Source organism: Pelodiscus sinensis, chromosome 5, assembly GCF_049634645.1.
Source record: "Pelodiscus sinensis isolate JC-2024 chromosome 5, ASM4963464v1, whole genome shotgun sequence".
NCBI classification, from domain to species: Eukaryota; Metazoa; Chordata; order Testudines; family Trionychidae; genus Pelodiscus; species Pelodiscus sinensis.
The window spans coordinates 117,008,308-117,031,142 of record NC_134715.1 but is presented as its reverse complement, the minus strand read 5'-3'; the positions used below and the strand labels follow the sequence as shown (position 1 = coordinate 117,031,142).

Here is a 22,835-nt window from a genome sequence, read left to right as displayed (position 1 = left end):
ATTTATCGTGTACGTGATATGAACTAGGTACACACATAAGTTTTACAAAAGAGTGGTCTGTTCATAGTTCTGTGGATGCTGGTTTTTGACCATGGGGATGTGGGCTTTTTTAGGTCCCATTGATTACAGATGTGTTTTCTATCCCTACAACAGGATTCAAAGTTTTACTTGGACTCAGAAACCATGTTCTGGAACATTGGAAGTTTGGTTGAGTACTACTGCACCCATGTCTTACCCAGCCATGACAGCTTGATTCTTAAATGTCCTTATGGTTACAGTGGACCAAGGTGACATGACCTGCAAAATTAACTCTCTTTAAGATCAAATATACTGTGGAAAAATGGGCACTCCGAGGGATAGTAGTTTTTCCCACTAGGAATTCCCATGCCACTGGGTTTGATTTCCTGAACTTTGCACACAAAGACTGTTTCTGCCATTTGTTCTCCCACTGCCTACAGACTTGCATTTAAGCATCTCTTTGATAAGTCCTTCCAAACTGGACCACTGGATTTCAGATCCTCATTACAACTCTTTCTGTGAAAGGGGCTGATCTGGTTATGCTGTAAAAGTATTACAAGACGTGCCCTTTGAGGAACTGCTGCTGCTACTTTCCTAATCATATTGATATGAAGTTGGAGGAAGGACCTGGCCAAAGAGGCATTGAGAACATAACTATTTGGAAAGGAGAACTTTTGAAAGAAAAGCACTGTCCATTTGTGACAGGGAATACTAATTTTCTGACTCGGGTATTGCTCCTTGAGTCGCAACCGGTGCTTGACTGAGATTTTGTTATAGTTTATAATTAATCTGTAAATAACAAGGATGCTTATGGCAATAACGTGGTTCAATGTGGATACAGAAAGTGAGCCTTGTAAGCCCATGTCTTACAGAAGGCCCTTCTCTAACTCCTGCAGTCAGCTTCCCACTGCCTGCACGGGTATGCTCAGTTCTGATGGTGGGTATGGAATTTTACATATTTCTTACTGATAACTCCTCTGGACAATTGTGGACCATTATTAAGTTTGCACCACTGGAAACCCTATTGGCTAGTTCTCAATTGGAAAGATAGGTGCTATAAAATAACTTTTAAATGAATGTATGAAATTAAGAAGGAGGGTATGGGCTGAAGTGGAGAATAATTTGCAGAATAACCCAGACCGAGATTTACAGACTTCTCCCATATCAACATCAAAGACAATAGGAAAAATGGTAAATAATACATAAAAGTCCCATTAAATCACTTGGATGAAGTTGTCAGCACATCAAATTTTGTATCTGTAAAGTACCATTATACTTTGTGAAAATCATACATTGTCCTTTCTATTGGTTTTAACATGGCTGTTCAGTTTAGAATCCTTGTATACAATAACATATTTTATTACTAATGATCCCAAACCTACAATACTCTTTGCCAGTTAAGATGAAACTGCAGCATTAACAGCCCTATTAATAATAGGTGTATATAATTCTTGTTGACGTATGTTTGTATGATTTTAGAAAAATCCTAAAGCCCAGGTCATTTCCGCATAACTGACTTTTGTAGGGTATGTTGTTTAACCAGAGGGAAGAGAAAAACACCTACTTTAATGTCCTGTATTTCTTAACTTTTGTGTCTCGAGTACTGTAATTATTGTGCTCAAACTCTGTAAAAGGAGAATAGAAATAATTTAAATTTGTACGATAAAGTTTCTGAATCCAGACTGGTGAATAATCCCTCCTGCATTTAGCTTTTATATCTTTATGAACACCAAGTTTTCTATGACACTGTATTTAATATATTTCATGCATTTAACAAAAGTGTTACATGATTTTCTATTTATAAAAATAATAAAAAGGGAGCCACATTAGCTATTACCTGTGATTGAATTGTCCTGTAGTAAAAAGAAATGTGATCTTTGCACTAGACTTGGAGCCAGAATACTTGGATTTTGACATAGTGTATGGTTTTAGGTAAATGACAAACTCTGTACCGACCTTAAAGGAGTGTTGTGAGAATAAACTAAAGTGCTTGGAAAATGTAAAGCGCTATGCAAACATTTGATATCTTTTACTAGGTTAATATTTGTGAAGTTTTAATTGGAATCATCTGTGTTTCTCTGCTTCTTCTCTAATATGAAGAGCAGAGTGTGAAGCACGCTGTCAAGCATTTGCAAAAAAAATAATTAGAGCTGTTTCTATTCTTTCGAGAGAACTAACCTAAGGAGAGAGGATTGCTCAGAGGTCATCCAGGAAATTCTTATTACTTTCAATAACCAACTTTTTTTTAAAATAGATTTTAATCAAATGAATTCTTCCGGGTCTGGAAACAAATGACTGGCTCATACCAAACCATTGTTACTTACTTACAATATACTTCCAGGAAGAGGGCAGTTGAATTCTACTAGCATTTTGTTTATTTTCTCATAGAACTAACATTATTCATTACAAATGCCTTAAACTAAAAAAGTATTTGCATAATCTAGTATAATAAAATTACATAACACTGTTTTGTATACTATGTGAAATTTGCACACATGTAAATATTCATTTTCTATGAATTACTGTTAGTTTCCTTGTGACAAATCTATGAATGTATACATTTCTGAGGTAAATAAATGTTAAGGTGAACTCATGCCAACTGTGTAATTTCATTATCTACCATACACACTAAAAAGAAAACTTCTCTTTTTGTTGTGCTATATTTAAGTGGCATCTAATTCTTTACTTTTCAATGATATTAAAATCAATATTGTACATGGAAATATCTTTACATGGAAAAATCACCATTTCAGGAAATAATTGTGCATCAAGAACAGATTAGACAAACATCTGTCAGAGATGCTCTAGGCAAGAGCAGATCTAAGCATTTTGCAAGTACGAGTGGAAAACATTTTTAGCTAACTCCCCCTTTCCCTGTCTCCCTCTAGCTAGACAACAAAATATGACAAGCAAGTCAGCAAAGTAGAACAAATTAAAGTGGCACTCCCATAGTGTCTTAGAACCAGTCCTGAGTCTAGGTATATTTAATTCTGCCTTACTGCTGAAGTATGAAGTAGATGACCTCTTGCGGTCCCTTCCAACTTAATATTTGTCAATTTTGCGATCATGAAACTGCACCCTCTAGTGATGCCGATTGGCCTTCTACGACCCAGAAGGGGGAGGACTCCATAAGAACTCCTGGTCGGCAGTGCCACAGCAACCCAATCCGATTCACAGGAAGCAGAAAGGCAGGGCTGGAAGTTTAAAAGGAGGAGCAGCCACAGAGCAAGTCAGACACACTTTCCAAGCTCCCATGGAGGAAGGCCTGACTGCACCCTCCCTGCCCCCCAGAAGGGAGAAGTAGCCTGAGCAGCCAAAGCCACTGCTGGGCCTAGAGGACTGGGTTGGGCCACCTGGACTGCTGCTGGCCCAGAAGACTGGCCAGGGCAGCCAGGACACCTGAGGATGCAGAAGATTGGGCTGGGCCTCCTGGACCACTGAGTGACCCTGACCCAGAGCCCAGGGACACTCTGCTGACACCATTGTCCCCAACAGACCCCGAAGAGCAGAGGCTGACGCATTAGGCCCCCAGTGGGAATCAGGAAGCAGCCCAGGGATAGCAGACCCATTGTCGGCTGAGGACATGGAGGTCAACCAGGCAGTGTGTTGTGGTCAGGATCCCTGCTGACCCTATGACCTGGTTGGCATGTTGCAGCCAGGACCCCACTGACCCAGCAGTGGCAGCCAGCACTGCCACTGTTAGGGCCCTAAGCTAGGACGCAGTGGAGCAGATGGGCCTGCATCCCCCCTGCCACCCTTCACCTTGGGTGTCAGGTTCCCCCTGTCAGGGTAAAATCCCTGGTGCTTGTTGGCTTTCCACCGGAGCAAGGAGACCCAGCCCTGCTCTGCCTGCAGCCAGACCTGAGCCCCAAACTGTTGATACTGTTTGTGTTGCCCCACCCAGACCAAGGACCTGGGCTTATAAATTGCTGCTCAGCCTGCAGTCAGGCCTGAGCCCTTAACTGTTTACTGCCCTGCCCTGCCCAAGGGCCTGGGCCTATAGACTGCTGCTACAGCCTGCAGATAGGCTGAGACCCGAAGCTGTCTCTCGACTACTTGTTGCCCTGAACCAGGGTTGGACTTTGGAACTGCTGCTTGGCCACAGCATTAACCTGAGCCCCTAGACTCTGTACTGCCAGCCGTGAGCTGGAGCCAGGACATTCAGACTGCTATTTGGTCAGGTTATAGGCCGGAGCTCCTAATCTGTGGCAGGCTAAATAGGCCTCTGAACTGGTCGACATACTGTGTAGTGAAGCAGCTTGGCCTCCCTTCAGGCAGAGACCAATACAGACCCTATTGTGAGGTGTATCAAATATATATTAAGGAGAAAATCACTAAATATAGGAGCCTTAATGTAATTGAGAATCAGCCCAGCAAAGTTTAATGGAACCCTCTGTATGTAGAGATCATTTGATGTCCCTATGGGATCTCATAATCTATCCCATAAAGGTGCTGTAGCAGGAGATCCCAACAAGCTACAGATTCAGAGATTTGCCTAACATTGAGTCCCTAGCTAAGAGTATGTCACTGAAGACACTGTAAGCTTGAAAGCTTGTCTTTTTCAGAAACAGAAGTTAATGCAACAAGATGTCACCTTACCTTGTCCCTCTAATGCTTTGGCTGAAGTGAGGCAGTCTGTACAACAAGGATCTTGTCTAGATCAGTGTACTCAATGTGGTTTGTGGCCACTAGTCTTGCAGGTGGGCTGCAGGTTTGGACTTGGCCCCTCTGCCTCCTGCCAGCTTCCTGCTGCAGTGGGCGGGAGGAGGGGGTAGGGGAGAGCAGCATGGGCAAGATCTGGCTTGCAGGGGAATGAAGTGGCTCTGCATGCTGCCACTCGCCTTCCCTCTGGGTGGGGGAACAGCTGCGTAGGAAACTGCTTGCCTAGAGGAATCCTGGCCAATGGGAGCAGCAGGGGGCGGTGCCCGGGAAAAGAAGGGGGCAGATAAATGCACTGGATTTGTGGGTAGTGCAGTGTGTCTGCAGCAGGTGACAGAGATGGAGGACCACAATGTAAGAGACAATATCAGTCACCATGTTTTGCAACTGTATACTGCTTCCATTTTAGCCTGCTAATTCATGAATGTTCACTTCTAGTTTCAAATACTATCAGGTGGAAGCTATAAATGTAGAGACATTGATGATTAAAATATTTACAACTAGCTTTGTGTCCTCAAGTCTATACAAAGGAAGCGTGTAAATGCACCCCCTTGATCCCCCACGTAAGCAGGAAAATCAACCCTAGTCTTTCCCTAGCTGGTCAGAACAGGGGAGAGGGAGGCTCGGGCAGCACACTGCTTACTTGGTGGATCATGGAGTGGGGGAGGGTGCTTTCGCATCCATCGCGCACCCCTCCTCTCCCATATACAGGCCTTCTTCTGTCCTTTGACAATGAAGGTGCTTGTACGTTGTGACTAATGTACTCTTGATGTTTGTAGCTGAAGAGTTTAAGCAGGTAAATTGAAGTTTATTTACATGCGCATACAAAACTATGTGATAACATATATGATCTATGCTGCTTTATATTTTGTGCAGATTTTAATGTCAAAGTTAATGTTGCTTTTATAAATTTTTTGAGCCTCTGTGGCAGTTACTGTGAATTTAGTGACATCTGCTGGTCAAATGCCAGAATAGCACTGTGTAGGATGTTCAATATTTGAATACATCCAGCAAAGACTGGGAGTATTAAAAAAAAAATCTGTTATATAAACTTGTGGAACCCTTTTACAGAAGCAAGGTCTTAAAAGCTCAACTCTTTATATCAAGTGAAAATTTGATGAGATGCAACAATACAATAACTGGCTTTTTGTATAACATCATGTGACCAAATCCCGCTTACATTTCTTATATAATAGTTCCATAGGTGAGGACTACTGCTCCCATCTGAATAAGACAGGATTTAGCAGAAAGACAAACAAATTTACTGTGATGTTCTTTGTTTGTTATTCGAGGAAAAACCTTTCCCCGTTATAGTATTTGCACAATGTTGGGCAGATAAAATTGTCTGGAGACTATCCCAACTAAGGATGTTAAATATCGATTAATTTACTAGTTGAGTAGTCGATGGATTTTCTGCATTCTTCCTTTGAAATGTATAAGAGCCCCAGCACATTTTAAAGTGCAAGTGCCCGCGTGGAGCTCGGAGTCAGCAGGACTTCCCTCTGGCCTTGGGCTGTGCACGGCGTGCCAGCTTTGAAACGTACAAGAGTTCCCAGCGAGGATGCCTGTGAATTTCAAAGCAGAAGCACCCACATGGAGCCTGTGGTCAGCGGGGGACTTAGAGTCCCCCGCTGACCACAGTTCCATGCGGCCCTGCCACTTTGAAATGTTGTACGGAGCCAGGGTCAGCTGGGGACTCCCCAGCTGACCACGGGTTCCGTGTGGCACTTCCATGGAACCTGGGATTAACTGGGGACTCCCCAGCTGATCCCGGGCTCTGCATAGCATTTCAAAGCAGCAGTGCCACACGGTGCCCGGGATCAACTGGGGACTCACCAGCTGACTACAGGTTCTGTGGAAATGCTGCATTGAGCATGGATGGTCACCTAGGGAGTCAGCAGCTGACCCCGGACTCCATGCAGTGCTGCTGCTTTGAAACTCCACTGCAATGTTTCAAAGGGACAGCGTTGCACAGAGCCCAGGATCAGCTGTGTGGCGCTGCCCCTTTCAAACACCACCATGGCATTTCAAAGCAGCAGGCCTGCATGGAGCCTGTCTATGCAGCACTGTCACTTTGAAGTACCCCTTTTCCCCCGCCCTTTGCTGCCTCTATCTAGTAGAGGCAGCAAGGGTGGAAGCGACTAGTTGACTCAACTATCCGATAAGTCCTTAACATCCTTAATCCCAACTGTTGTAAAAATGAAATATTTTTGGCCAGAAAATCCAAGCTTTATTCCTGTTCAGTCCATTTCTCTCCCAGCTCTGCCCTGAACTCACACAATTAAAGCTGGCAGAACTGTTTTTCAGTTGCAAAAATCTTTCACTCTCTTCCCATTAGCTCTCCTGGCTCCCTGCCAACACTTCCTGCATATGAGTGTTTCTGGATTTAACCCTTTATGGGCAATTTAATTAACTGAATGGCTGGGAGGTCTAGAAAGGGCAGTAACCCTCCCATTCACCACCCCAGCGATGAGCAACCTAGGCTAGTGACTGGGTGCATAAGTGGCCCTTCTCAATAGGCAACAAGATTGTTGTGACCAAAACAGTCTCCCAGGATGGGACAGATTTGCTAACTACTTGCACACCTAGAATTTGCAATGTGTGCTAATTGAACAGTAATAGCACTTTGGCTGCAGAAGGAGTGCATGGCTCTTACAGTCAATGTTTTGTGCAATCAGCACGCACCTCATTTTATGTGCCCTTGTTTTGTGTGTGTCCCCCTTCAGTAAGACTGGTAGGAAAAAAATGTGGCTGGAATCTGGCAACAGTAAACAAAGTGTCTCCCGGACAACACACAGAACCTCGGTAAGCCAAGGGTTGCCCACCACTGCTATATACCATAGTTATAGCAGCTAATGCCTGTTGTTTAAGGGAGATGACCATGCAAACAGGTCATGCCACAGTCCAATCATAGAAGCACAGAAGATTAGGGTTGGAAGAGACCTCAGGAAGTCAACTAGTCCAACTCCCTGTGCAAAGCAGGACCAACACCAACTAAATTATTCCAGCTAAGGCTTTGTCAAAGCCTGACCTTAAAAGCGTCTACGGATGGAGATTCTACCACCACCTTTTCCTTGCCTTTCCAATGGCTGTCAGACATATAGGATATGTCTACGCTGCATCTGGGAGCACATTTCCCAGCATAGGTATACCAAAGCGCACTAGCTCTGGAGGAGGGAGCTTTAAATGTCAGAGGAGTTGGAGACTATTCCAGAAGAGCTGTCTCAAAGACCTGGATCAGATGAAAATTACAAGCCACAACATGGAAACACCCACAAATCCCATAAAGGCTCACTCACAAATGTCTACTCTAGCAACTGATGTCCCCGTGTGGACAGCGTAGGTCACCTAAAGAGGGAGGCTGCTGCTCAGTGTGCAAAATGCTCTATTCTCTAGGGACCTATCTGGGGTGCCTTTTAAGACTGGAGAGGGGGCCAGAAGACCCCATTCCTGGGATTGGATTAAGAAAATGGTCTTGTAGCAAGAAAGGAATTAGTCACAAAGAATTAGTAACTGAATGGGAAAAAAATAGAAAACTGTCCACTTAAAGGCAAGGGACAAGGAGGTCTGTGGAGGTGGTGAGGTTGGGGGGAGAGAGAGGCCTTCCTTCTTTTCCAATCAATCCAGAGGAAGCTCTCTGAAGGATGGCCGTATATATGCTGCTTTCACTCAGAACAGGGAGTGCAGGAAACCAGAGACAGAAGGCTGAACTTCCATTAGGAAGGGCACTATCAGCAGCAATGTGAAGAACAATTTGAAACAATAAAAACGCCATGGCTATGTCCACACAGAAGAGAGCTATCTGATATTTATTTAGTCTGTTAAGTGTCTGGCATTATTACATATAATTTTAGAGAATTTTGTTTGCAGAAGAGCCCAACTTCTGGCAGATTTTTCAACAATTTCAGGTAGCCCTTCTTCATGACTAACATAGGCAATGATCTAAGCTAAAAACTTAAGTTGTTTCCATAATAAAAAGACTTGAACCACACACTGCCAAAAATAACTAATTTTCTATGTATGTTCCTCTCCTTCAGAGCTTAAATAGACCAGATGAGTCTTCAGTTATTTTGCGTTATCCTTTGGCCTACTGCTTTTCTCTGCCAACCAGTGAGCAAACCAAAACAGGTTTGGCAACCTTAATAAGTGGCTGTATTTCAACTAGCCAATCTGAAACAATCTGTTCACTATGGCTCTTGAAAATTCTTGACAAAGATCATTACATAATATTATCAAGTATTCTGTTACTTTCTTTCTGAAAACTTGTCCATGACAAGTGCTCTAAGAAGTTTACTTGTTGTGAAAGAATGTTTTCACTGATTTTTACCTTTATTTGAAAAACTAGATGAACTCTGACTGCTTTCATAGCATAAAGCACTGTTTTTAGACCTAGCAGGTGTGATATAGTAATCATTAAAAATATGTGGGGATGGTAGTTGAATAGGGTGAGAGGTGGATAGAATGTGGTGACACTAATAGTTGATATACAGCAGTTTGTTAAAGCAACATTTTTTGCTGCGATAATTAATTCCTATGAAATGGCTATTTCATCAGACCAAAAAGGACCATTTGTGATAATCTAATCTGCCCTTCTGTATAACACATAAAAACAAGTAGTCCTGTAGCACCTTAGAAACTAAGAAATTATATATATATATGTTAGTTTGTATCATGATTCAAGCTCATCTCATCTGAAGAAGTGGGTTTTGTCCACGAAAGCTCACGATACTATATATATTAATATTTGTTAGTCTTTAAGGTGCCACTGGACACTAATCTGTAACTTTAAAAACAACAAATTTTGCTACCCCCCTGAGACTTTTAGTCCATAAAATTTCACCATGATTCCAGAAACCAGCTCATAGCACAAACTCAATTAGAGGCTAAGTCATTGCTCCTTCCCCACTCTGGCATGATGAATGCAGAAGTGGGGGGTGAGCAAAAGTACCCCAAAATCTTATCTACCAGGCTTTGGTATAAAACTTTCCCCCAAAATCATAACAACCTAGATTTTGGGAATAAAACACCTCTGCCACCACCCCACTATTAATAAAGCAACCAGGGAGAGACTACTTGGGAAATCTCACCCCTGAAGTACAAACCAGGACACAAAAATTAACCAATACCAGGTTAATAAAAAGAAAAGAGAAAGAACTTTTATTATGGCCACAAAATTCCTGTTGCAAGCATAATGACTAGATGGAACATTAACAAAATAATATATTAATGGAGGAGAAATTTACCAGGGACCAGGAACTTAGTGACAAAAGAGAGCAAAACTCATTTTTAAATGCACAGACACTGGATCCCATTTCCCAAACCATAAAACAATAAAACCTAACAGATTTATCTAAACTTTATCCTACTTACAGACTGTGAAGAGTATTTTCTTAGAGGGAGACATCCTGTCCTCTTCAATAGCTGGAGAGAAACTACCCGAACAAAGGAGGGAAAAACCCAAAAATTCCTTTGTCCCAGTTTGAAATTCCTACCTGCATTCCTGGCTGAATCTACCTAAGAATCATAGAACCACAGAGCTGGAAGAGACCTCAGAAGGTTATCAAGTCCAGCCCCCAGCTCTAGGCAGGACCAATCCCAACTAAATCAACCCGGCCAGGGCTTTGTCAAGCCGAGACTTTAACACCTCTAGGGATGGAAACTTCACTACGTCCCTAGGTAACCCATTCCAGTGCTTCGCCACCCTCCTAGTGAAATAGTTTTTTTCTAATATCCAACTTGGACCTTTCCCACCACAACTTGAGACCATTGCTCCTTGTTCTACCATCTGTCACTACTGAGAACAGCCTCTCTCCATCCTCTTTGGAAGCTCCCTTCAGGAAGTTGAAGGCTGCTATCAAATCCCCCCACACTCTTCGCTTCTGCAGACTAAACAGACGCAACTCCCTCAGCCTCTCCTCATAAGTCATATGCTCCGGCCCCCTAATCATTTTGGTTGCCTTCCGCTGGACCCTCTCCACTGTGTCCACATCCTTTTTGTAGTGGGGGGCCCAGAACTAGACATAATACTCCAGATGTGGCCTCACCAGAGCCGAATAAAGGGGAATAATGACATCTCTGGATCTGCTGGCAATGCTCCTCTTAATGCAACCTAATATGCCATTAGCCTTCTTGGCTACAAGGGCACACGGTTGACTCATATCCAGCTTCTCATCCATTGTAACCCTCAGGTCCTTTTCTGCAGAACTACTACTTAACTGGTTGGTCCCCAGCTTGTAACAATGATTGGGGTTCTTCCATCCCAAGTGCAGGACTCTGCACTTGTCCTTGTTGAACCTCATCAGATTTCTTGTGGCCCAATCCTCCAATTTGTCTAAGTCACTCTAGAACCTCTCTCTGCCCTCAAGCGTATCTACCTCTCCCCCTAGCTTAGTGTCATCCGCAAACTTGCTGAGGGTGCAATCCATCCTTTCACCCAGGTCATTCATAAAGATATTGAACAAAACCGGTCCTAGAACCAAACCTTGGGGCACTCTGCTAGAAACCGACTGCCATCCTGAGATCGAGCCGTTGATCACTACCTGTTGGGTCCAGCCTTTTAGCCAGCTTACTATCCATCTTACCATCCATTTATCCAATCCACGTTCCCTTAACTTGCTGGCAAGAATATTGTGGAAGACCATATCAAAAGTCTTGCTAAAGTCAGGTATATCACATCCACTGACTTTCCCACGTCCACAGAGCCAGTTACCTCATCATAGAAGCTAATCAGATTGGACAGGCACGACTTTCCCTTTGTGAATCCATGCTGACTATTCCTAATCACTTTCCTCTCTTCCAAGTGCCTCAAAATGGATTCCTTAAGGATCCCTTCCGTGATTTTTCCAGGAACCGAGGTAAGACTGACTGGCCTATAGTTTCCTGGATCGTCTTTCTTCCCTTTTTTGAAGACGGGTATTACATTTGCCTTTTTCCAATCATCCGGGATTTCTCCCAACCTCTACGACTTTTCAAAGATAATGGCCAAAGGCTCCTCAATGACATTTGCCAACTCCCTCAGTACCCTCGGATGCATTAAGTCCAGACCCATGGATTTGTGTATGTATAGCTTTTCTAAATAGTTCCTAACCTGTTCTTTACCCACCAAGGGCTCTCCATCTTCATCCCATCTTGCATCACTTAGCCCATTAGTCTGGGAGCCCTCCTTGTCCGTGAACACAGAAGCAAAGAAAGCATTGAGTACTTCAGTTTTCTCCACATCGTCTGTCAAGAATAAGAACATAAGAATGGCCATAATGGGTCAGACCAAATGCCCATCTAGCCCAGTAGTCTGTCTGCCGACAGGACGAGCACCGGGTGCCCCAGATGGGGTGGACCGAAGATAATGATCGAAGTATACTATATCTACTGGATCCCCCTTTTCTGCATGTTTGTTAACCCCTTCAAAGAACTCTAATAGATTAGAAAGACATGATTTCCCTTTACAGAAACCATGTTGACTTTTGTTCAACAGATGATGTTCTTCTACATGCCTGACAATTTTATTCTTTACTATTGTTTTGACTAATTTGCCCGGTACTGAAGTTAGACTTACCGGTCTGTAATTGCCAGGATCACCTCTAGACCCCTTTATAAATATTGGTGTCACGTTAGCTACCTTCCAGTCATTAGGTACGGAAGCCGATTTAAAGGATAGGTTACAAACCACACATAATAGTTCAGCAATTTCCCAATTGAGTTCTTTTAGAACCCTTGGATGAATGCTATCTGGTCCTCGAGATTTGTTAACATTACGTTTTTCTATTTGTTCCAAAACCTCCTCTAATGACACTTCAATCCGGGACAGTTCCTCAGATTCATCACCCACAAAGGACGGTGCAGATTTGGGAATCTACCTAACATCCTCAGCCGTGAAGACTGAAGCAAAGATATCATTTAGTTTCTCCGCAATGGCTTTATCGTCCTTGATTCCTCCTTTTATATCTCGATCGTCTAAGGGACCCACTGGTTTTTTAGCAGGCTTCCTGCTTCTAATGTACTTAAAAAACATTTTGCTATTTCTTTTTGAGTTTTTGGCTAGCTGTTCCTCAAAATCTTTTTTTGCTTTTCTTATTACATTTTTACACTTGATTTGACAGTGTTTATGTTCCTTTCTATTTATCTCAGTAGGATTGGACTTCCACTTCTTGAAAGATGCCTTTTTGTCCCTCACTGCTTCTTTTACGTGGTGGTTAAGCCAGTGACTCCTTTTTAGGTCTCTTACTATGTTTTTTAATTTGGGGTATACATTTAAGTTGGGCCTCTATTATGGTGTCTTTAAAAAGTTTCCATGCAGCTTGCAGGGATTTGGCTCTGGTCACTATGCTTTTTAATTTCTGTTTAACTAATCTCATTTTTGTGTAATTCCACCTTTTGAAATTAAATGCCAGAGTGCTGGACTGCTGAGGTGTTCTTCCTACCACAGGAATGTTAAATGTTATTATATTATGGTCACTATTCTCAAGCCGTCCTCTAACAGTTATCTCCTGGACCTGATCCTGCGCTCCACTCAGGACTAAATTGAGAACTGCCTCTCCCTTTGTAGGTTCCTGAACCAACTGCGCCAAGAAGCAGTCATTTAAGCCATTGAGAAATTTTATCTCTGCTTCTCTTCTTGAGGTGACATGTATCCAGTCAATACGGGGATAATTAAAATTCCCCATTATTACAGAGTTCTTTATTTTGGTAGCCTCTCTAATCTCCCTCAGCATTTCAATGTCAGTGGTCGATAATATATCCCTACTGCTAAATTCTTATTATTGGAGCCTGGAATTACTATCCATAGCGATTCTATTGAACATGTTGATTCATTTAATATTTTTATTTCATTTGATTCTACATTATCTTTCACATACAGGGCCACTCTGCCACCCACATGGCCTGCTCTGTCCTTCCGATATACTTTATATCCCGGTATGATTGTGTCCCACAAATTTTCCTCATTCCACCAGGTTTCAGTGATGCCTATTATGTCAATCTCCTCCTTTAATACGAGGTATTCTAGTTCACCCATCTTATTAGTCAGACTCCTAGCATTTGTGCAGAAGCACTTTAAAAATTTGCCACTGTTTATTTGTCGGCCCTTCCCTGATGCATTGGATTCCTTTATATGCAGTTGTTTGTCTGCTCTGGCCCCTGGTTTGTCCTCTCCCCTCCTCTCTTTCTGACTACAGCTTAGAGAATATCTATCAATGGATTTGCCTCTAAGAGAAGTCTCCATATGATGTATGTGCTTCTTCGCACATTGATAGAATAACCATTACTTACCTGGTTAAGTAAGGGACACAGTTAACCCCTTACTCCCCAAACTGCTGGCAAACCCTCATGATCATGACAGGCTATCATTTAGAAAGGCATTGTTAATTTAAATATTTCAAGTAATGAAATATTCACCCACAGCTGCAGGTAAATTGTGCCAATGTTTAGTTATCCCATCATTTGTATCCTTTAGGATTGCCAGCTTTCCTGACCAGACAGACTGGACGCTATTTGCAGCAATGGTGTCTGGTCAGAAAAGTTGGCAATCCTACTTCTAGTCTGATTTTTGTTCACCTTTAGCTTCTGACTGGATTTTGTTTTACCAATAACTGTTACATTAAATAGTTCTCTTAAATATTCTTCCCACATGGGTACATATGAACTGTTTGAGTCATCCTTTAACAGTCTCTTGGATAAACTAAATAAGGAGTTTTTTTAAATCTTTATTTGTAAGGCAGTTTTTCCAAAACTTGGATTGTTCTTATTTCACCTTAGCATTACTCCCACCAAATGCCCTGAATTATATCCTGTTCCTACAACTAATTTCTACTCTTATGCACTGTATAGAACTGGGGTTTCCGGTTCAGTTGGTTATTCACTCTGCCCTCAAAGTTGTTCCTAGATAAATTATATTGCTTAGGTCTACACTAAAACACGTTCATGTTAGGGATGTATGTATCCGGTAAGTATTGCCTTATTGGCATGTTTCTTGAGTTGGGCCCATAGCAATACAGGGATTTGGAGGGGGGGGGCACTCCAGTCTGGTCAGGGCAGCCCCCTAGGCAAGGGGTGCGGGTCCCTGAGCAGTGCATCATGTTGCAGCTAGCAGGCTACTCCAATGGTTCTCATCCTGTGTTGGAGCAGGCCAGTTACAGGTAGCGATTAACCGGTTGACATTTTAAACAGGATTTTACATCCCCAGTTCAGTTACCAATCAATGCACATCGCCCTGCAGTGGTGCTTATTTACCATTGCACCAGGAGCGGGTTCACCTGCCGGCTTTCCCTGGCTTGTCTATGGCTGGATTTTGTATTCACCTGGGCACACGGGTAGCACTGTCTGAACCGCAACACTTTGCCCCTGCTTGGGGGGGGAACCGCTCCCCTGAGCGCCCCCCCCCTTTCTGCTGCCCCTTGCTGTGCTCACCTGGAGCGCCCCGCCCTCCTGGCCTTCACCCCTCGCGGCAGCTGCCTTCGACCATGCCCCGCCCGCCTCAGCCCACGAACCGCCCTGCGGCTCCTCCCGCCGCCACAGCCCTACCTTGCATTCTCCCCCTCCCCCTCGCTTGCTCCGCTCTAACTCCCCCCCCCCCCCCGCCCGGGCCCCGCCTCGCTCCCGTCCCTTAGCCAATGGGAGCGCCTCTTGGTTGCCGAGCCCTCATCCTCCAATGGGCGGCGCGGTTGTTGCCCTGCGGCCCCTGGAAGCCGCACCCTGCTGGGGAGGGCTGTCGGGGGAGCGGGGAGGAGCTCGGCTCGGCGCTGGGGCCAGAGGCGATAGAGACGCGCCGGAGACTGCAGCTGCCTCCCAGAGCCCGCAGGCTACCGCCGCTGCCGTTACTTCCGCGCGCCAAGGGGAGGGTGAGCTGAGCGCCGGGCGGGCGCGGGCTTTGGGCGGGCCTCGAGCCGCAGCGGGGGCGTTGGGGGCGCGGGCGTTGGGGGAGGGGCTGGACTGGGGAGCAGCGGTGCAGGTGCTGGGAGGAGGGGCTAGCGGAGAAAGGGCGCAGGTGTTGGGGGGGCAGAGGGGCTGCGGCGGGGGGAGCCTGGGCTGCAGGGATCGGGCGTTGGGGGAGGGGCGGTGGCGAAGCCGAGATCTGACATTGGTGGGTAGACGCAGCCTGGGTCAGGGAACTGGTTCTTATTGAGCGGAGGCCGGGGGCGGGGGGGGGACATAGATGCGTGAGAGAAGCGTTGACATATGTGCGTATGGGGTTATGGCTCAGGCTTTGGGATTGGGTTGGGGAGGCGCAGGCCAGAGATGCGTGGGGCGCCAGACCCAGGGTGTGTAAGTTTTTGAGGGGACTCGGGCTTTTGATTTGATGGAGGCTGGGGCTAGGGATTCTGTCTGGGGATGTCAAAGCAGAGGCCATGATGAGGGAGACATTCACTGCCTGCATGTGTCTGTATATCTTCCAGCCCTAGGATGGGCGAGGTGTAGTGCTCTTGCTGTTATTGCAGGAAACAGCTGCTCAGTCTCCAGATCTTCATTACATCGCTTGGTGCATCTATCCTCTCTTTTCCGGTTCTCTCTCTCTGCTGTTTTATGGAATTGAGGGAGGGGGTTTACAATGGATTTGACTTGCTTATTTTTTGCAAGGTGTAGAAATCGGGTGATACAGATCAATAAAAGCAGCTGGTTTAGAGGCAAGGAAATAGTGAGAAGGGGGAAATGGAGGATGTGATGAGTTTTATTGATATGAGGTACCAGCAGCAGGAGATGGGTAGCTGTTGCACTTTTGTATACAGTAAGTGTGTTTCATCTTTCCAGCGCCTGTTTCCGTGTCCAAAATGTTACAGTCCTTTATGCATATATTAAATATACATTGTAGGTGTTTTTGTTTGATGTTGAGTCTTAATCTAGGTTAGCTTTAAATAAAACTGTTGGAGAATCCTACTGAGACAAGACCATAGTTATGTGCAGGCTATGAACAGAGGTGGGTCTAAATCTTCACAGAATACTATTGCAGTGAGTGAATGTTAGTTCAAAGCTGATTCTCTTTGATCTCCTGAAAAACTATTACAAATATTTTTTTTTTATTGCCTGCTTTAGTGATTTATGTCTGCAAACAGAATATGTACACTTTCATTAAAATTGTTAAATTCAGAAACTGTAAGTTGCTTTAAGTTGCTTTGAGTTAAACAATCTGGTTTATCTGAAGCTACAAGTTTAGTCTCCATACTTACAGGTTGCAATGTAGCTATTCTGGGCAAGTGAGTAATAGAATTAAGGTAATATAATGAAACTCTAGGTAGGATAGGATACAGAGTACCTCTTAAATGTCACACATTCTTTTGTGGATAAAGAGTGCTTTAAAATTACATTACTACTTTTTACAAATTAAGGGTTATAAGGAAAGTACAGTAGAACCTCAAGCTATGAACATAGGTTACAAAGTGACCAGTCAACCACACACCCTTATTTGGCATCAGAAATATATAACTGGTGCAAAGTCACACAAAAAAGCAAATACAGTAGTACAATATGGTATTGACCATAAACTACTAAAAAAGGGGAAAAGATGGGGGGGGGGGGGTTAAGATTTGACAAAGTAAGGAAACTGTTTATGTGATTTTAAAGCAGCCTTTTTCCTCTGCGTAGTAAAGTTTCAAAGTTGTATTAAGCCGCTTCCATTCCTGAGATAGTCGTAAATCTGAGATTTTACAGTTGTGAGAAAACCGTCTTTGATTTTTAGGCTGTGTGATACTCAACTGTATAACAATCTAGACTGCATTTTCTGTTTTGCCCTCCATATGGAGAGCTATGGATAACTCAAATGATCAAAAACCTCTTGAGGAGTTTGAGGTGGAGTACAACTTATCAAACTGTTGTAAAGTGAATTTAATGTCTACTGTGTTTTTTTTACTGTAGTCTGAGGTTACAGTATTTAATTAAAATTGGACCACACTTTCTAGCTTGAGGATGCTTTGGTCTTCCCGGATGAAAATGCATATATTAATATACTAAACGTATTGTCTATCTTGCAATTCTGTTAAACTTCACTTTTGCTTAAATTCCTTCATTAGAGAGAATATTTTGGTTCAAAGATTACTTTGTGTGAATATGAGAACAGCCATTAGTCCATCTACCCCGGGGTAGGCAATTATTTTTAATAGACGGCCACTCCTAGATTTTGGCAAGCTGTCATGGGCTGCATTTCTACCAAATAGTTTTGGAGTGTGGGACAGAGGGTGGGTGCAGAAGAGAGGTTGGGGTAGGAGACTGGGATACAGGAGGGGGTTGGAATGTGAGAGGAAGTTTGGGTGAAGGAGGGGGTTGTAATCTGGGGCAGAGGCTTGGGCTGCAGAATCCAGGAGGGAATATGGCTGCAGGAGAGGATTCTATCTTGAGGGAGGGATTATAGAAGGGGGTGCATGGTCTAAAAGGGTGTTGTGATCTGGGATAAAGAGGTGCAGAGAGTCTGGGTGGTGGCCTGGGGCAGGTAGCTGTCGGGAGAGGGGGTTGGGTGCCAGAGGCTGGCTCTTGCTGGGAGGTGCTTACCAAGGCAGCTCCCAGTCAGCAACCTTGCAGGAACCCAAGGGTGCAGTGGCAAGCTGCTCCACGTGGCTCTGCTCCGGGCGGAAAGAAGAAGGGGGGGGGGGGGACTTCATTGGCTGTCCCTCCATCAACAAAATCTCAGCTGCTATTGGTCAGAAACTGGCCAGTGGGAGCTGAGAGATTTTGCTGGGTGGTGGGAAAAGCACAAAGCCTCCCTCCTCACTCCCAGAATAGAGCAGCCACATTTAAAGCAGGTGCCGCTATGCTGTGCTTAACGGTCCTAGCGAGGCAGCTGTGGGCTGGGTCTGGTGGCGTGGTGGGCTGAATCCGTCATGCTGGCTGCCTTATAGACAGTGAAATCATGGGATTGCATCACTGACTGTCCTGGCTAATGGCCATTGATGGACCTATCCTCTTTGTGTATTTTTTGTTTTTCACTTTTGACCTTCACAGTAGAAATGTGATTAATCAGTAAGCATCACCCTTACTGGATGATGCTAACCAGTTGCAGATAACTGGCAGCCTGACCATCCATGTTGGAATACTTCCCTGCCCACAGTGGGCCCGGAGCAGTCCCCACCTCCCCTCTTTAAGTGGTTAACCAACATAATAACAGCCATGCTGGGTCAGACCAAAGGTCTATTTAGCCCAGTATCAAGTCTTCTGATAGTAGCCAATGCCAGATGCCTGAGAGGGAGTGAGTAGAACAGGGACTCTTCAAGCAACCCCTCTCCTATTCCCACCCATCCTGGCTAATAGCCGTTAATTAATTATCTAGTTCTTTTTTGAACCTGTTGAAATCCTGGTCTTCACAAACTCCCCTGGAAAGGAGTTCCACAGGTTGACTGTGCACTGTGTGAAGAAAAGCTTTTCTTCGTTTGTTTTAAACCTGCTACCTATTAATTTCATTTGGTGTCCCCTAGTTCTTATGTTATGGGAACAAGTAAATAGGTTTTCTTTATTCACTTTTTCCATACCAGTCATGGTTTTATAGACCTCTATCATATCCCCTCTTAGTCTCCTCTTTTCTAAACTGAAAAGTCCCAGGCTATGTCTACATTAAACTTCTTTTTCGGAAAAAAGGTATTCAGATTGTGCTCCGCAATGGGTACGAAGTCCTTTGGCTATTCTATGCCTCCACTAGGGCCACAATGTTCCCATAGCTATTTCTAGAGCACCAGCACGAGATCCTCTCTTCAACAGAAGTCTATCTATCCAGGTTAGGAGTGTTGCTCCAAAATGCTATGTAGTGATATCCTCGGGGTTTAAAACTGCATACATGCTTGTAATCAACATGTTGGACTTTTGTTCGGTATTCAAAATCTGTTTGCATTAGGGATGTAAAAGATTAACTGATTAGCCTTACTGACATGCTTACTTGGTAATTGGTTAATGGGGGGCGGAGGAAAGATGGCAATATCCCAGCCACTCCGCATTAGCCATCCACTGTTAATTGATTAGTTATATGGTTTAACTGGTTAACTTTTTAGTAGGTGTTTACATCCCTAGTTTGCATACATCCAGATAATAATTCATTCTAATCTTAACTGAAATTAGGGTAGATTGAAGGGGGGGGGGGGGGGCGGAAATAAAAGGTGAACATTTAAACAATTTGCAGAATTTACAAAGTACAGTAAAACTCCATTAGTCCAGCATCCAATGCTCCGGCACTCCTGATGGTCCAGCACCATCAGAAACCTGGAAGTACTTGAGGCAGCCAGACAATTGGAGCTGCTCTGCACCCAGCTTCCCTGATTCAGCCGCTGCTGAAACTAACCAGCTGCTGAATTGGGGAAGCTGGGGGCAGAGCAGCTGGGGTGCTGCCGGGTTGGTCCAATAGTGCCACCCCTCGGTGCTGCAGGACCAACCCGGCAGCACTCCGGCTGCTCTGCTCCAGGCGTCCCCAAGAGCAGGTAGGGTGCTGCCGGGTTGGTCTCGCAGCGCCCAGGAGTGGCGCTACCGGACCAACCTGACAGCACCCCAGCTGCTCTGCCACAGGCGTCCCCATTCAGCCACTGCTGAAACTGACCAGCAGCGGCTGAATCAGGGATGCCTGGGGCAGAGCCGGACTATCGGAAGGGGGGGCTATGAGGGGTCTGGGGTGGCATCCCCCCACCCCAGACCCCTCATAGCCCCCCCTTCTGATAGTCCAGCATATCTGATAATCTGGCACTCCCTGGGTCCTAAAGGTGCCGTATTATTGGAAGTTTACTGTAGTAGGTAAGAGACTTTTTGAATTTTTCCCCTTCTCCCCATCTATATTAGCTCAAGCTCATCCAATATCACGGAAGAACTAAGACCTCAATCCTGCAGTGGGATCCATGTCAATGGAAACTATTTTGCTACACTGAGTGTGTCTGCACTCAGTCAGGATTTACATGAAACAGACTATTTGCTTACCAACACTTTTTCCTCCACTGAATGTGTGCTTGCTGGATTACCAAAAGGGCAAGTTGCCAAGAGAGATAATAAAAAATGATGGAAAATATTTTAATGCCGCCTTACAAATATACCTTAACTTGACATTTTGACATAAAATTTGTTAAAAGACTTATCCAAACTATACCAAGATTATCCTATAAAGTGTTAAAGATTGTTATGTCCAAAGCTGATTGCAAAGCTCTACAAAATAATCTCAAACTAGAGGACTGGACAACAAAATGACAGGGTGTAAAATCAGCTATCATTCTCAAGAGATCTTGGAGTCTCTCTGAGTAGGTCTCTGAAAACATCCATTTGATGTTTAGTAGCAGATGCAAAAACTAACAATGTTAGGAGCCAATAAGACAAACAATATCAATGCAATTATATAAATCCATGAACCTCCAATACTATGTGGCATTCTGGTCATTCCATCTCTGAAAAAATACAGAGAACGACAACAAAAGTGATTAGGAGGCTAAATTTTAGAAAGTTGAGGATTATTTTAGAAAATAAACTATGTTCACCCTTAGCTAAGGTCTGTAAAATCAGGAATGATATAGAGAAAGTGAACAAGGAAGTGTTATTTAGGTAACACAATAACTAAGGGTCACCTAAATAAGTTAAAAGGCAGCAGATTTAAAACAAAGGAAGTCTTTTCTCTCAATGCATGGTTAGCTTATGGAACTTGCTGCCAGAGGATGCTGTGAAGTAAGGATATAAAATCTCATTTAATCAGTTAACCAGTTAAATGTTCTGTTGAACTGGCTAATGTGATGCCAATATTTAAAAAGGGCTCTAGAGGTGATCCAATTACAGAATGGCGAGTAACATCATACTGGGCAAATTAGTTGAAACTACAATAAAGAGTGACAAGGAGTCCTGTGGCACCTTATAGACTAACAGATGTATGGAGCATAAGCTTTCGTGGGCAAAGACCCACTTCATCAGATGCATGTCAATAAAGAGTATAATTGTCAGGCACGTAGATGAATATAATTTGTTGGGGAAAAGTCAACGTGGCTTCTGTAAACAGAAGTCATGCCTTACTTATTTACTAGAATTCTTTGAGGAGCTCAACAAAGATGTGGACAAGAGGGATCCAGTAGATATAGTGTATTTAAATTTCCAGAAAGCCTATGACAAGGTCCATCACAACAGGCTCTTAAGTAAAGTTAATTGTCATGGGATAAAAGGGAAGGTCCTCTCATGGATTGTTGCCTGTCTTTTAACCAGTTATCAAAGGGTAGGAATAAATGGTAAGTTTTCAGAATGGAGAGAGGTAACTAGTGGGATGCTCCAAGGGTCCGTACTGGGACCAGTCCTATTCAACCTATTTATAAATTATCTGGAGAAAGGGGTTGATAGTGAGCTGGCAAAAATTGCACATGATAATAAACAGATGTTAATCTGGTTAACTGATTTTACATCCTGGCTTTCCACATCTTTGCAGACATAGGGTTTAAGAAGAGAAATTAATTTGCATCTTTGTAAGGAATTAGTAGTTTTTCCATAGCAAATAAGTGTCCCTCAATAAATTGAACAGAGTTTTCTAGTTGGCATAGTGTCATAAATAGTGCAGTGACCAGATCTGATAATACTCTAGCTGCCCAATCCACAGGTGCATTGGAACCAGTGAACATGTCATAGCATCCCTATATGAAAGCAAAGAATCCTGCAATGTGGGTGGCAATTGCAGGCTGATATTGTTATCCTGGAAAGGTCTTTTTGTTCCTATTTGGCTCAGTAGCATGTAGCTGTTCTCTAATCGACATTAACATCCAACAGCAAAACCCAATTGCTATGATGACAAACAGTGGACTCTGTCCTTACCCTCATGCATCTGGTAGAGCTGTACCAAGAATTTAACTGTCAATTTCACATAGCATATACTGACATCAAAGCAGCCTTTTATTGATTTGACATGTCAGCAGTTTGGCTTGCACTGAAAGAAGTTGGTGTAAGAGATGTTTAGATAAATCTGATGTGCAGTCTTCACACCAGTACTGTTGGGAGAATGCACGTTGGTTCATCACTTTCTCTGTGTTTCTACACAACCTCAGGTGTATGACATTTTTGCCCCAATACTCTTCTATTGAGCAGTCAACTGAATATTAGGGCTTGCTGGTCCACATGTCATTATCGAGGTTGGCCAACGAGTGATCACCAACATGAATGCCGATGACACTGCCTTGCTTGTTGAGAAGTCCAGTAATTTCAACCCTGTTGTCCAAAGTCTCTAAGATGCCATCCTTGCTATGTCATCTAAC

The 22,835-nt window shown here is 43.8% G+C and overlaps 2 protein-coding genes and 1 long non-coding RNA gene across 31 annotated transcripts in view; 2 read left to right on the top strand and 1 right to left on the bottom strand.

Annotated features, from left to right (window-relative positions):
• Window positions 1-2,612, top strand: part of SH3BP2 (SH3 domain binding protein 2) — a 103,421-nt gene extending 100,809 nt beyond the window's left edge. For all 9 annotated transcript variants that reach the window (XM_075930864.1, XM_075930862.1, XM_075930859.1 and 6 more), the window contains one exon: window positions 154-2,612. In XM_075930864.1, coding sequence (XP_075786979.1) covers window positions 154-291 — 138 coding nt within the window. In that variant the 3' untranslated portion in view covers window positions 292-2,612. The remainder of the gene's footprint in view (window positions 1-153) is intronic.
• LOC106732793 (uncharacterized) overlaps window positions 1-15,223 on the bottom strand; it is a 77,754-nt gene extending 62,531 nt beyond the window's left edge. For 2 of the 7 annotated variants that reach the window (XR_012904415.1, XR_012904409.1), the window contains exons 1-2: window positions 15,193-15,223; window positions 11,765-11,898 (exon numbers count right to left, since the gene is read on the bottom strand). This is a non-coding gene — a long non-coding RNA (uncharacterized LOC106732793). The other 5 variants (XR_012904412.1, XR_012904413.1, XR_012904410.1 and 2 more) reach the window with 5 other exon arrangements.
• Window positions 15,224-15,337: 114 nt separating this feature from the next.
• Window positions 15,338-22,835, top strand: part of ADD1 (adducin 1) — a 98,476-nt gene continuing 90,978 nt past the window's right edge. For 4 of the 15 annotated variants that reach the window (XM_075930844.1, XM_075930843.1, XM_075930852.1 and 1 more), the window contains exon 1: window positions 15,342-15,509. The gene's annotated coding sequence lies outside the window, so the exon portion shown is untranslated. Of the gene's footprint in view, window positions 15,510-22,835 lie in introns of all 15 variants that reach the window. The other 11 variants (XM_075930845.1, XM_075930847.1, XM_075930855.1 and 8 more) reach the window with 6 other exon arrangements.